The sequence below is a fragment of the Oncorhynchus masou genome, chromosome 13 (genome assembly GCF_036934945.1).
Source record: "Oncorhynchus masou masou isolate Uvic2021 chromosome 13, UVic_Omas_1.1, whole genome shotgun sequence".
NCBI classification, from domain to species: domain Eukaryota; kingdom Metazoa; phylum Chordata; class Actinopteri; order Salmoniformes; family Salmonidae; genus Oncorhynchus; species Oncorhynchus masou.
In genome coordinates, this window is record NC_088224.1 from 15,421,602 (window position 1) to 15,433,912 (window position 12,311).

Below are 12,311 nucleotides of genomic sequence, written 5' to 3' on the forward strand. Positions count from 1 at the left end.
TGCGAGAAATTGCCAAGAAACTGAAGATCTCGTTAAACGCTGGGTACTACTCCCTTCACAGAACAGCACAAACTGTCTAACTAGAATAGAAAATGTGGGAGGCCCCGGTGCACAACTGAACAAGAGGACAAGAACATTAGAGTGTCTAGTATGAGAAACAGACTCCTCACAAGTCCTCAACTGGCAGTTTCATGAAATAGTGCCCACAAAACACCAGTCTCAAAGTCAACAGTCGAGAGGTGACTCTAGGATGCTTGCTTTCTGGGCAGAGTTCTTCTATCCAGTGTCTGTGTTCTTTATCCCATCTTAATCTTTTCTTTTTGCTGGCCAGTCTGAGATATGGCTTTTCTTTGCAACTCTGCCTAGAAGGCTACCATCCCGGAGTCACCTCTTCAATGTTGACGTTGAGATATTTGTTTTGCGGGTACAATTTAATGAAGCTCCCAGTGGGTCAGAAATTTACATACACTCAATTAGTATTTGGTAGCATTGCCTTTAAATTTTTTAACTTCGGTCAAATGTGTCGGGTAGCCTTCCACAATAATTTGGGTGAATTTTGTCCCATTCCTCCTGACAGAGCTGGTGTAACTGAGTCAGGTTTGTAGGCCTCCTTGCTCGCATACGCTTTTTCCGTTCTGCCCACAAATGTTCTATGGGATTGAGGTCCGGGCTTTGTGATGGCCACTCCAATACCTTGACTGTGTTGTCCTTAAGCCATTTTGCCACAACTTTGGAAGTATGCTTGGGGTCATAGTCCGTTTGGAAGACCCATTAGCGAATAAGCTTTAACTTCCTGACTGATGTCTTGAGATGTTGCTTCAATATATCTACATAATTTCCCACCTCATGATGCCATCTATTTTGTGAAGTGCACCAGTCCCTCCTGTAGCAAAGCCTAAACCTCTGACCCACTGGAATTGTGACACAGTGAATTATAAAAGTGAAATAATCTGTCTGTAAACAATTGTTGGAAAAATTACTTGTGTCATGCACAAAGTAGATGTCCTAACCAACTTGCCAAAACTATAGTTTGTTAACAAGAAATTTGTGGAGTGGTTGAAAAACGAGTTTTAATGACTCCAACCTAAGTGTATGTAAACTTCTGACTTCAACTGTACCTACATACACAAGTATTATACATAATGATTGGAGCTGACTGCAAGACAGACCACACAATCAGTCACTCTATATGGAGCAGTGTACATGTGACAGTTTGCTAGAGAGTTGCTTTGGTCAGTGCAGGAGAGGAGCATTTGGTCTCATTCCTGTGGGGAGTTGTGGAAACGACAAGAAACAGAAATATGAGGGGAAAGAAATCACACCGATGTCCCACATGCCTGAGCCGTTCTCATGGAGAGACCAGAGGACAATGTGCCTGAGCCGTTCTCATGGAGAGACCAGAGGACAATGTGCCTGAGCCGTTCTCATAGAGAGACCAGAGGACAATGTGCCTGAGCCGTTCTCATGGAGAGACCAGAGAGACCAGAGGACAACAAATGGAGAAAAAGGAGTGATGAGAAGTTCTCATGGGAGACCAGAGAACAGCAGAGGACAATGTGCCTGAATGGAGAGACCAGAGGACAATGTGCCTGAGAAAGAGAACAGCATAGAGAGAAGAGTTAAAGGACAACAAATGGAGAGGAGGAGAGAACAGCGAGAAAGCGAGAGGGGCAAGGAAAATGAGAGAGGCAGGGAGGTAAAGAAATAGAGAAACAGAACTCAGGTTTTTGCACCAAAGGGGAAGTTAGAGAAAGAATGGCATTTGAGAGCTTCAGTCAGGGACGGAGGCTACTCTCTTCAGTCAGGGACGGAGGCTACTCTCTTCAGTCAGGGACGGAGGCTACTCTCTTCAGTCAGGGACGGAGGCTACTCTGTAAAGAACTGGAGAGACAGCTCATGTGCCTTTAAAAAAAAAAGGATCCTGGCCTCACTGTTTATTGGAAGCTGACCATGAGCCTCGACAGATTCAGTGTTTATTGGAAGTCATTGAAACTCAAGCAGAACAGCGTCTTATGGAAAACAGATGATAAGTAACAAAAACACAAGCTTGAATTCAACCACAGCAATAATGGTGTGTGTGTGTAGTAGCTTGATTATAGACAAGTAGTAACCTGTTTTGTTGCCGATCTTTATGCAAGCAACAGTATGCGTCACAATATAGGTAAACAACACAGTAGTAGGTAACAAATCTACTACATTCCAAGCAATTTACGTGCCTAACCAGATTTGAGTCTCCTGTTATGTGATTGGTCCGATCTCAACTTACACTGTGTGTTACTAATTGACCTCATGCTTGCCTTTTGTATTTGAAGTCAGGATTTAGCTTTAAACTTTAATTTGAGCATTCAGGGACCCTTTATTTTTTGGGCACGAATTTCTCACGACCCTACAAATCAAATGACAACCTTAAAATCAGTATATTTAGATTTTGATATCAACAAATAACCTTAAAATCATAACATCAATCTCTTATCAAAATGAAGAGAAACCAACATTTACTCAATAAAATGTTACTTTTCAAATTATTTTGCTCACAAATTTTTGTATATTATAGTGTACTCTTAATTATTTGTTCCTAAAAACAAACATGATTTTATGTGAGGGGTAATAATATAAGACATTATCACACAGGTGTTGGGCTGCCAGCATCACTCAGCATCACTTCTGCAGTGAACAGCTGGGAAGATGAAACACAGATGGACTTTTTATTGAGCCAATCAAAGTTCAGTCCTCTAGTGCAATGAGTACTGTACCTTTTAACCTGAGTAAGGCCAGTTAGGGAAGCTACTCATTCATCCCTTACAGCTGTACAGAAAATATCACTGTCTTACATGACACCAGAATAGTCAAGTTCAGCTTCATAACACAGATTTAAGTGTCCATGTACGTTTCTGCAATCAGACTCACTGGACCTGTACAATAAGAGGTGGTTACTGGTCTAAACTACTGGTCCAGATGGATTGAAATGCCAGGGGGGTGGGTCTCAATCCCAATAGCATACTCCTCACAACCCCTCTCCTTGCCGCTTTCTCAAAACCCATTGGAGGACAAGGTCAGAGGGGAGGGACCTCTCAATTTTGAGAAGAAGACGAGGAGAGAAGACGCAACGAGAACGCAATTGAGATGTTCCCACTGTGTGAAGATGAAGATAATTTGCCTACTCACTCCTTCATCCTGTTGTCCTGGATGTGTCGGTGCAGAGAGATCTTATCGCTGACAAAGATATTAATAGCGTATCTCTCCACGCTGTCCTCCTCTTGCTTCTTCTCCTCCGGGCTGAGGTTTAGCCTGGTGGCCTTGCCCCATTCCCCGGGAGCGTTGGCATCCGCCGGCGCTTTCACGTACACAGGCCTGGCCAGCTGCTCGCTCCCCTGTTCCTCCACAGGGGCCAAGTGCCTAACCAGCAGGCTGCGGCCCCCTCCGTCCTCCCCTCCATTGTTCCCTGTGGAGGAGAAGGAGGCAGAACGGACCAGGAGCAGGTATCCCAGCCACAGCACCCACAGCAGGAAGAAGGACTTAGCTAGGAGGCCCAGCTTCCGGGAGCAACGCACCCTCATCGCCCCCGGCAACCACTAGAGTGGAATCTCACCAGCTGCCACTTAAAAAGTCCGCAGGCCACTCAGCTCTGTGGAAAACACAAACACACAACAGGGAGGGCTGAGAAAAGGTTTAGGGCCCGTCTGAAGTTTGGCCTATGATAAAAGTAGTAAGACACCTTGAGCTGAGTTCCTCCATGACAGACTTGATAAGACTTGAACCATTGCAGGGAGCAGATAGAGCTATACCACTTATACTCGGTGGAAAGGGAATTCCCAGGTAAACGAAAGTGAGAGCAGCCACAGATAGATTTTTGATTGACTATCTGGTTTATTACATGTTGCAACAGGGAGACACCTACAGCACAGAAGCAGAGAAAATGTCTAACTGGCCTCTTGGAAACAGGCACTTTATATCCTAATACAAGCACCAAATGTTCTCTAAACACCAGCCGAGAGGCTTGTAGAAAGTCCAAACAAAACGCTGTGACTTTGTCAGCCGCTACAGAATCACACAGTGGTCATAGAACGCCATCAATACAACAGTGAATAATCAGTGTCCTCAGTCCTTGTATCTCCAGTCTGGAGTCAATCACTATCAACAGAAATTAGAAAAATCCATAACAAGTCTCGTGACCTTCAATTTGAACCTTGAGAGTCGCAAATAGAACACTGGAAACGGTGTGTGTTACAAAAAGTCTAAATATGCTAAACTTAGTGTTGATCAGGCTAAATTAAATATTAAAAACGTTGCCATATTAAATATTTCCATTACAACGGTTGAATAGTAGTGTTCATAACAAGTTTCATATTGACAGATTGAAATTCTCACTCAAGAGCGTTCCACGTGACAGGGAGATTTAATTAAGCACAAAATGCTTAAAGGCTCAATTAAATAAGATTCTATGCTAATTTCATTCCAGTCAGTGGCAGCGCTAATACTCGACTGAGACGTCTGTTTGCAGCTAAATGAGAAAACACTGCTAATGATGTCGTTCAAATTGACTAAACTGATGACAATCATCATCATCCAAGATCAATAACGACAAACTCAGGGCTGGGCCAGATGTGAGCTGAAATTAAATACAAATGGCAAAGATAGATCATTGTACCGCAGCTTTAATTATATAGGCTACTCTGTGGTGAGATAGTTGAACTTATTATTATGATTTTGTTGTTGTTGTTCTTCCTCTTACCACTTTTTCGTGATATTCAAATTGGTAGTTCCAGACTTGTCCCATCGCTGCAACTCCTGTACAGACTCAGGAGAGGCGAAGGTCAAGAGCCATGCGTCCTCCGAAACACGACCCGCCAAGCTGCACTGCTTCTTGACACACTGCTCGCTTAACCCGGAAGCCAGCCGCACCAATGTGTCGGAGAAAACACTGTACATGAGCCTGGCCCGCCACAGGAGTCACTAGAGCGTGATGGGACAAGGACAACCCGGCTGCCCAAACCCGGATGACGCTGGGCCAATGGTGCACCGCCTCATGGGTCTCTCAGTCGTGGCACAGCACGGTATCGAACACGGATCTATAGTGATGCCGCAATCACTGCAAAGCAGTGCCTTAGACCACTGCGCCACACGGGGGGGGGGGGTCCCAGAGATACTCAAACTTAATCAAATCCAACATGTTATACAGGAGGCATTGCACATGGCACACTCCAGAAAGTCCTATTCAGAACCTAATGGGTCATTCTTCTGTCCCCAAGGGAAAACCATTGAATGGCTTTTCACAGAAGGTTCTATATGGAATCTAAAAAGGGTTCTAACATAGAACCTAAAATGGTTCTTCAAATAATTATCCCGTAGGGACAGCTGGAGAAACCGTTCAGAACCATCTCTCTCTCTAAGAGTGTACTAAATAGTCAAGGTTCTCTGAGACTATATGTTTAGGCAACAGTCTCAGCCTAAGGTTGTTCTACTGTTCTCCTGGTGGTAACACACAGGCTTAGAGACAGACTTCTCCTGGTGGTAACACACAGGCTTAGAGACAGACTTCTCCTGGTGTTAACACACAGGCTTAGAAACAGACTTCTCCTGGTGGTAACACACAGGCTTAGAGACAGACTTCTCCTGGTGGTAACACACAGGCTTAGAGACAGACTTCTCCTGGTGTTAACACACAGGCTTAGAAACAGACTTCTCCTGGTGTTAACACACAGGCTTAGAGACAGACAGCTCAGCTCAGAAGACAGGCAGACCAGATCAAAGAGGGCAGGCACTGCTAAACCCGTCTCCATCATCACTGCTGACATTGAGTGTAATCGCAGCATTAATCATTCAGCAGGGAGCGATACGCACTACAACAGTGACTGACAGACTGAATGTAACTTTGATCCACTCTGTGTCTTTCCACTCCGAAGATCCACCCGATGAGGTGTTCTGTCCACACACACACTCCAGCTTCCTACTGTACCATTGACATTTTTCCATAATCCAGACTACACTGCTTTACTGCTATTATATCAATTTAACTCTAGAATAAAAAAGAATCAATGATCATGACAGGGACACTGAGGGTGTCAGCGAGGATGTCACCCTATATAGATCTATACATACACAACGCACAATAAAACTGTCAGGTTCAGGTCTGAGGAGACTAAGAATGGTGTGTGCTGCAGCATTGTTGAGTCACTAAGCAGGGGTCTCCATTTCAGTCCTTCAAGATGTTAGCAGGGCATGCCTCTTTCACTCAATGCTCTGGTCACTGGCCAAGGGACTCCGAGGCCTGGGGTTACAAAATGGAGAACGCCACTAAACAAAACCTCCTTTATATTAGACGTCCATCACATCTTCCTCCCACAAATCAGATCGCCCTTGGTGGGGCTGGGTAGGGAGGGATTTGCACCAGCAGAGTCTGACAGAAGGCTTAGGGAGAATTTCTGCCTCTTTGAGGTAAGACTGTGTGAGCTCTGCAGAATCCAAAACAAGTAGACCTAAGCCACCAGCTACAGGAGGCTTTGGATCCATGGCTGGCTACACTGCCCCATTGCTACTCTATCACTAAATCTAGATGCCACCTGATCTAGCCTCTTCTGTCAGAGGGGGTTTTCAAGGGAGTCTGGAAAGCAGTGTTTAATCTTAAAGGTCTGACTGACGACAGAGCAGATGACTGCTTTACTGTTGTTACAGTAGGCTAGAGAGACTAGCTGTACAGTAGGCTAGAGAGACTAGCTGTACAGTAGGCTAGAGAGACTAGAGACTAGCTGTACAGTAGGCTAGATAGACAGTAGGTACAGTAGGCTAGAGAAACTAGCTGTACAGTAGGCTAGAGAGACAGTAGGTACAGTAGGCTAGAGAGACAGTAGGTACAGTAGGCTAGAGAGACAGTAGGCTAGAGAGACAGTAGGTACAGTAGGCTAGAGAGACTAGAGAGTTTAGCTGTAGCCATCTGAAGGATTTACATCCAGCCATGATCCTATGTCACTTTGTGTGCTGGAATAGAGAGAATTTACATACAGGCAGAACACTGCACCTTGGCATCAATGACCTGTCATAGTAACTGCACTATATTGCATTTGCACTATGTAGGCTACACCTCTGCAGAACACTGGATGTGGACTGCAGGCCTGTACACAGTGCTGTGAAAATGTATTTGCCCCCTTTCTAATTTAGCATATTTTTATGCTGAATGTTAAATAAAGATCTTCAACCAAAACCTAATATATTACTTATTTCATTTGTTTCATAAACAATGTTATGCAACACCCAATGCCCCTGTGTGAAAAAGTCATTGCCACCACCTTTAGCTGCAATGACTCCAACCACACGCTTCCTGTAGTTGTTGGTCAGTCTCTCACTGTGGAGGACTTTCAGCCCACCCTTCCGTGCAGAACTGCTTTCACTCAGCGACATTTGTGGGCGTTCAAGCATGAACAGCTCGTTTAAAGTCCTGACACAACATCATAATTGGGATTAGGTCCTGACTTTGACTTGGCCATTCCAAAACTTAAAATGTTCCTTTTTAGACATTTTCAAGTAGACTTGATTGTGTGTTTGTGATCATTGTCTTGCTGCATGACCCAGCTGTGCTTCAGCTCAGACAGATGGCCTAACATTCTCCTGGAGAATTCTCTGATACAGAGCAGAATTCATGGTTCCTTCTATTAAGGCACGTTGTCCAGGTCCTGAGGCAGCAAAGCATCTCCAAACCATCACACTACCACCACCATGCATTCCACAGTAAGAACCTTATACCAACAGTGATGCATGCTGGTGGTAGTGTGATGGTTTAGGGACAAAATGTCTCCACAGCGATGTGAGAGACTGATCAACAACTACAGGAAGTGTTTGGTTGGAGTCATTGCAGCTAAAAGGTGGCACAACCAGTTATTGAGGGTAACGGGGCAAATACTTATTCACACATGGAAATTGGGTGTTGCATAACTTTGTATATTAATTTTTATTTTTTTTATGTTTTTGTTATTTGTAAACTCAGGTTACCTGTATCTAATATTGGGTTTTGGTTGAAGATCTGATAACATTCAGTATCAAAAATATGCAAAAGTAGAGAATATCAGAAAGGGGGCAAGTACTTTTTCACAGCACTGTGTACATGTCACGGCAGGATCCCTCTCACAGTATACTGTTGTCACCCTTTCACTTTTCTTAAATAAATCCTTATTTCTTCCAAAATAACTTGAAAAACAAGGGGCCTCCCGGGTGGCGCATTGGTTAAGAGACTCTGGGTTCGCGCCCAGGCTCTGTCGTAACCGGCCGCGACCGGGAGGTCCGTGAGGCGACGCACAATTGGCCTAGCGTCGTCCGGGTTAGGGAGGGTTTGGCCGGTAGGGAAATCCTTGTCTCATGGCGCACCAGCGACTCCTGTGGCGGGCCGGGCGCAGTGCGCGCTAACCAAGGTTGCCAGGTGCACGGTGTTTCCTCCAACACATTGGTGCAGCTGGCTTCCGGGTTGGATGGCGCTGTGTTAAGAAGCAGTGCGGCTTGGTTGGGTTGTGTATCGGAGGATGCATGACTTTCAGCCCGTACGGGAGTTGTAGCAATAAGACAAGACAGTAGCTACTAAACAATTGGATACCACAAAATTGGGGAGAAAAAGGGGTAAAAAATCAACAAAAAAATAAATAAAAAAATAATAACTTGAAACTGAAAAACAACTTTGGTCTCCACACCTTAAGATAACTGCAGACAACTGCTTATTGTAGCCATCAATGAGCTTACTGCAACTTTCTACTGGCAAATAAATGCTTCAGAGTTCAAGTAACAGACACATCAACTGTTCAGAGGAGACTGCGTGAATCAGGCCTTCATGGTCGAATTTCTGAAAAGAAACCACTACTAAAGGACACCAATAAGAAGAAGAGACTTGCTTGGGCCAGAAAACACGAGCAATGGGCATTAGACCGGTGGAAATCTGATGAGTTGGACTGCAGAGTGAAGGAAAAGCAGCCAACAAGTGCTCAGCATATGTGGGAACTCCTTTAAGACTGTTGGAAAAGCATTCCTCACGAAGCTGGTTGAGAGAATGCCAATGGTGTGCAAAGCTGTCATCAAGGCAAAGAGTTTTACTTTGAAGAGTCCTGTGTGGCTCAGTCGGTAGAGCATGGCGCTTGCAACGCCAAGCGTCGTGGGTTCGATTCCCGCTGGGGCCACCCATATGTAAAAGTAGTGGCCCCAGCCGACTTGTAAGTCGCTTTGGACAAAAGCGTCTGCTAAATGGGATATATTATTATTATTATTATTATTATTAATCTCAAATATACAATATATTTGGATCTATTTCACACTTTTTTGACGTTTCCATGTGTCATTTCATCGTGTTGATGTCTTCACTATTATTCTACAATGTAGAAAATAGTAAAAATCAAGAAATCATTGAATGAGTAAGTGTGTCCAAACTTGACTGGTACTGTATTACTGTATGCATGTATTTCTGGTGAGACAAGCTTTTAAATTGATAGTCGTTGGCTAAATGACTGGAAGTCTAGGGGAACAGCCAGCACGTCATTGCCCTAACACTCGTAGCAATGCTCTCTCCCCCACTTACCCTTGCCACCACTGCTGAAAACAATCCGAGGGGAAACACATTGTCACTGGAATGTATTTGGCAGGCATTCTAAAAGTAGTTACGTTAGTATGGACATGGGAGCATTGCCAATGTCTTCCTCTGCAACCGAAGAGGAAGACAAACACCTGACACTGACAAAGAGCTACAGTCAATCAACAACAGTCGTATTAAAGTACAAACGCAGAACAGGGCTGCTGCTTTCACTGTGACATCCATCTCAGAGACCAGTCAAACACGTTGCACTGACAACACTCACTGTAACTCGGAAAATGTGTGCAAGTACATATTATCAGTGTCGCTGAATGGTACACTGCAGATGAACAGCGGGCCAACATGAAATATGAGGGACAATATGTGAGCGTTTACTCGCTGTTAAACATTCAGCACTGAAAAACCTCAAAATATGTGCTAGTACATTCGGTATTCAACTATGATGTCATCTGTCTCACTGAATAGTGGAGTTTGGAGTTTCTCTAGCAGATGCTGATCTTGGGTCAGTTTTGCATTTCCATCACTAATGGTTAAGGTTGGAAATGGGGATGCTGACCCTTGATCTGTACCTACGGGACATTTCCCCCGGCATTTCACTGAACGGTACACCAGAGTGGAACAGCTGGCCAGCTCGAACTACAAGAGCCAACAGGCCTATACTCCCTGTAAACATTTGGCACAGAAAAAGCTCTCTCAACGACAATAACAACTCTTCAGTGATTACACTGAGCGTAAACACTATAGTAAGTTCGACCGGCCGACCATATGAACTGGATCAGGAGGTTGATAAATAAAGTTAGGCTATAACATGTCTTCCACATACCTCCGTTACACTGACAAAAATTGTCTATAGCCTACAGTGAAAGCTTGTCGTTCAGCTTTACTTTCTCTTTAAATGGACTTGATGCATCTTGTCTGATGTTAGCCCAAACTGTCAAATGAAAATAGCCGATGTCTCCTTGTATGTTGACAGATTCCGTTTCAAAGACTTTGGGGAAAAGTTTGGCAAAGTGCTTGTTTTCCCTGATGTTGAGGTTGTGGTCTGGATGCAGCGGAGTGAGCAGAAGTGAGCCGAAGTGGGTGTGTCAGTAGATGGCTAAAGGTCCAGCTACATTTCTACAACTTCAGCATAAGGCCTACATTTTGTTCCAACAGAGTGCAAATAAATCATATCTAGTTCATGAAACTTGACAGGCTTTAATTATAGACAATACAGAAACATGTATCACTGTAATGCAAATATGCGGAGAATGGTGAAACTGCAGCATCTAGAGATCACCTTCAGTTTAAAGAAGATGAGGCTTACTGTGAGAGTGAGCTAGAGTAACTCAATTTGGGACTGCGAAGGGTTCAAAAGCATTGCACCTTTAGAATGAACATATAACCATGTTAAATCAGGGAATATAAACTCCAGCTAAAACCCAATGCATGTAGTTGTAGTTACCAACTGTTTGTTACAAAATAACAGTAGTATAAAAGTTACTTGCATGGACTGACATAGGTTAGCTATTATTAGGTTCGCTTAAATCAGCTGTCAAGACAGACAACTAAATTAGCTGGTTACTAAATCTCAGATATTGTGTCTTTTTGTTTAGATTACCAACTAGTTAGCTAGCTAGCTAAGGTTAGCTTGTTACTGACTGGGAGCTGGATGACCATAGTTCGAAACCTTCAGGAACAAGACATTTACATCCAACGTACATTTACTAAACACCCAACTAGCCACGTTTGGCAAGAACACAAAGTTCCTGTAACAAAAGACCAAGCAATCCTAGCTAGCTACTGTAGCTAGCTAACCTACTTTATAGTTAGCTAACTGTAGCCCAGGGCGACCAGAGCTCATCTATGTATTCGTTTGCTAATCAGATTACACCTGATTAGCCACGTGTACAAATTAACTTCATTCTTACTTTATTACCTAGTCCACTACATTCCGTGTTCCTGGAAGCTGCTCGGCGTTTTGTCTCCGACTCAACCTCTGGTTTGCATCTGTCTCGCTCGATCTGAGACTGCAGCTTTCAACACAACCACATCCTCTTCACGTAGATGATGGTCTGCCGCGCTGGCTTGCTCGGGCTGTCACTTTTCCGTTCCGGAATTTATCTTGCCAGCTCTTGTTTTCACTCGATTTCAAATGAATTCTTGAAGCTGTGTAATAAATGAGACTACATGTATGCGTACTTGTGCTGGAAATATTTCGGACCTTAAAACCTCTTGTTATTCACGAAATTCAGATGTGCTGACTGGGCAAGTGTACCTTGTTGATCACTCACTAGGAAGTTTGCAAATGTGGCGATTTGATCTGAATAAACCACGTGACCAAAGCATTGTGGAAAAATAATATTAAAGACAGCACAGAATTTTATACAATGTTCCAAAATGAACAAGGATGTTTCACTTGTAATACTTTTTCCAATATAAAAAATAATAACAAAGTAATGCATCTTATATTTTCTATGTGCGTGTGCTTGCAAGCGTGCGTGTGTGTGTGTGTGTGTGTGTGTGTGTGTGTGTGTGTGTGTGTGTGTGTGTGTGTGTGTGTGTGTGTGTGTGTGTGTGTGTGTGTGTGTGTGTGTTTGACCTTACGTGACACTTTACCCGTTAATCCCTACCTCTTTAACCTCCATTAGATATTTTCCAACCATGGATGAGGTGTGGTTTACAGGTTAGACAGCATGCATTGTTCAATGAGATTTTCATGAGTCCCAGTCTAAACTCTTAATGTGTCTTTGTCTGGGCTTATGTTTGAAAA

The 12,311-nt window shown here is 43.7% G+C and overlaps 1 protein-coding gene across 2 annotated transcripts in view; it reads right to left on the bottom strand.

Moving 5' to 3' along the window:
• LOC135551780 (polypeptide N-acetylgalactosaminyltransferase 4-like) overlaps positions 1-11,833 on the bottom strand; it is a 33,364-nt gene extending 21,531 nt beyond the window's left edge. The window contains exons 1-2 of one of the 2 annotated variants that reach the window (XM_064983002.1): positions 11,478-11,833; positions 3,166-3,625 (exon numbers count right to left, since the gene is read on the bottom strand). In XM_064983002.1, the coding sequence (XP_064839074.1) occupies positions 3,166-3,557 (392 nt within the window). In that variant the 5' untranslated portion in view covers positions 3,558-3,625; positions 11,478-11,833. Of the gene's footprint in view, positions 1-3,165; positions 3,626-11,469 lie in introns of both variants that reach the window. The other variant, XM_064983003.1, reaches the window with a different exon arrangement.
• Between the last annotated feature and the right edge of the window lie 478 nt (positions 11,834-12,311).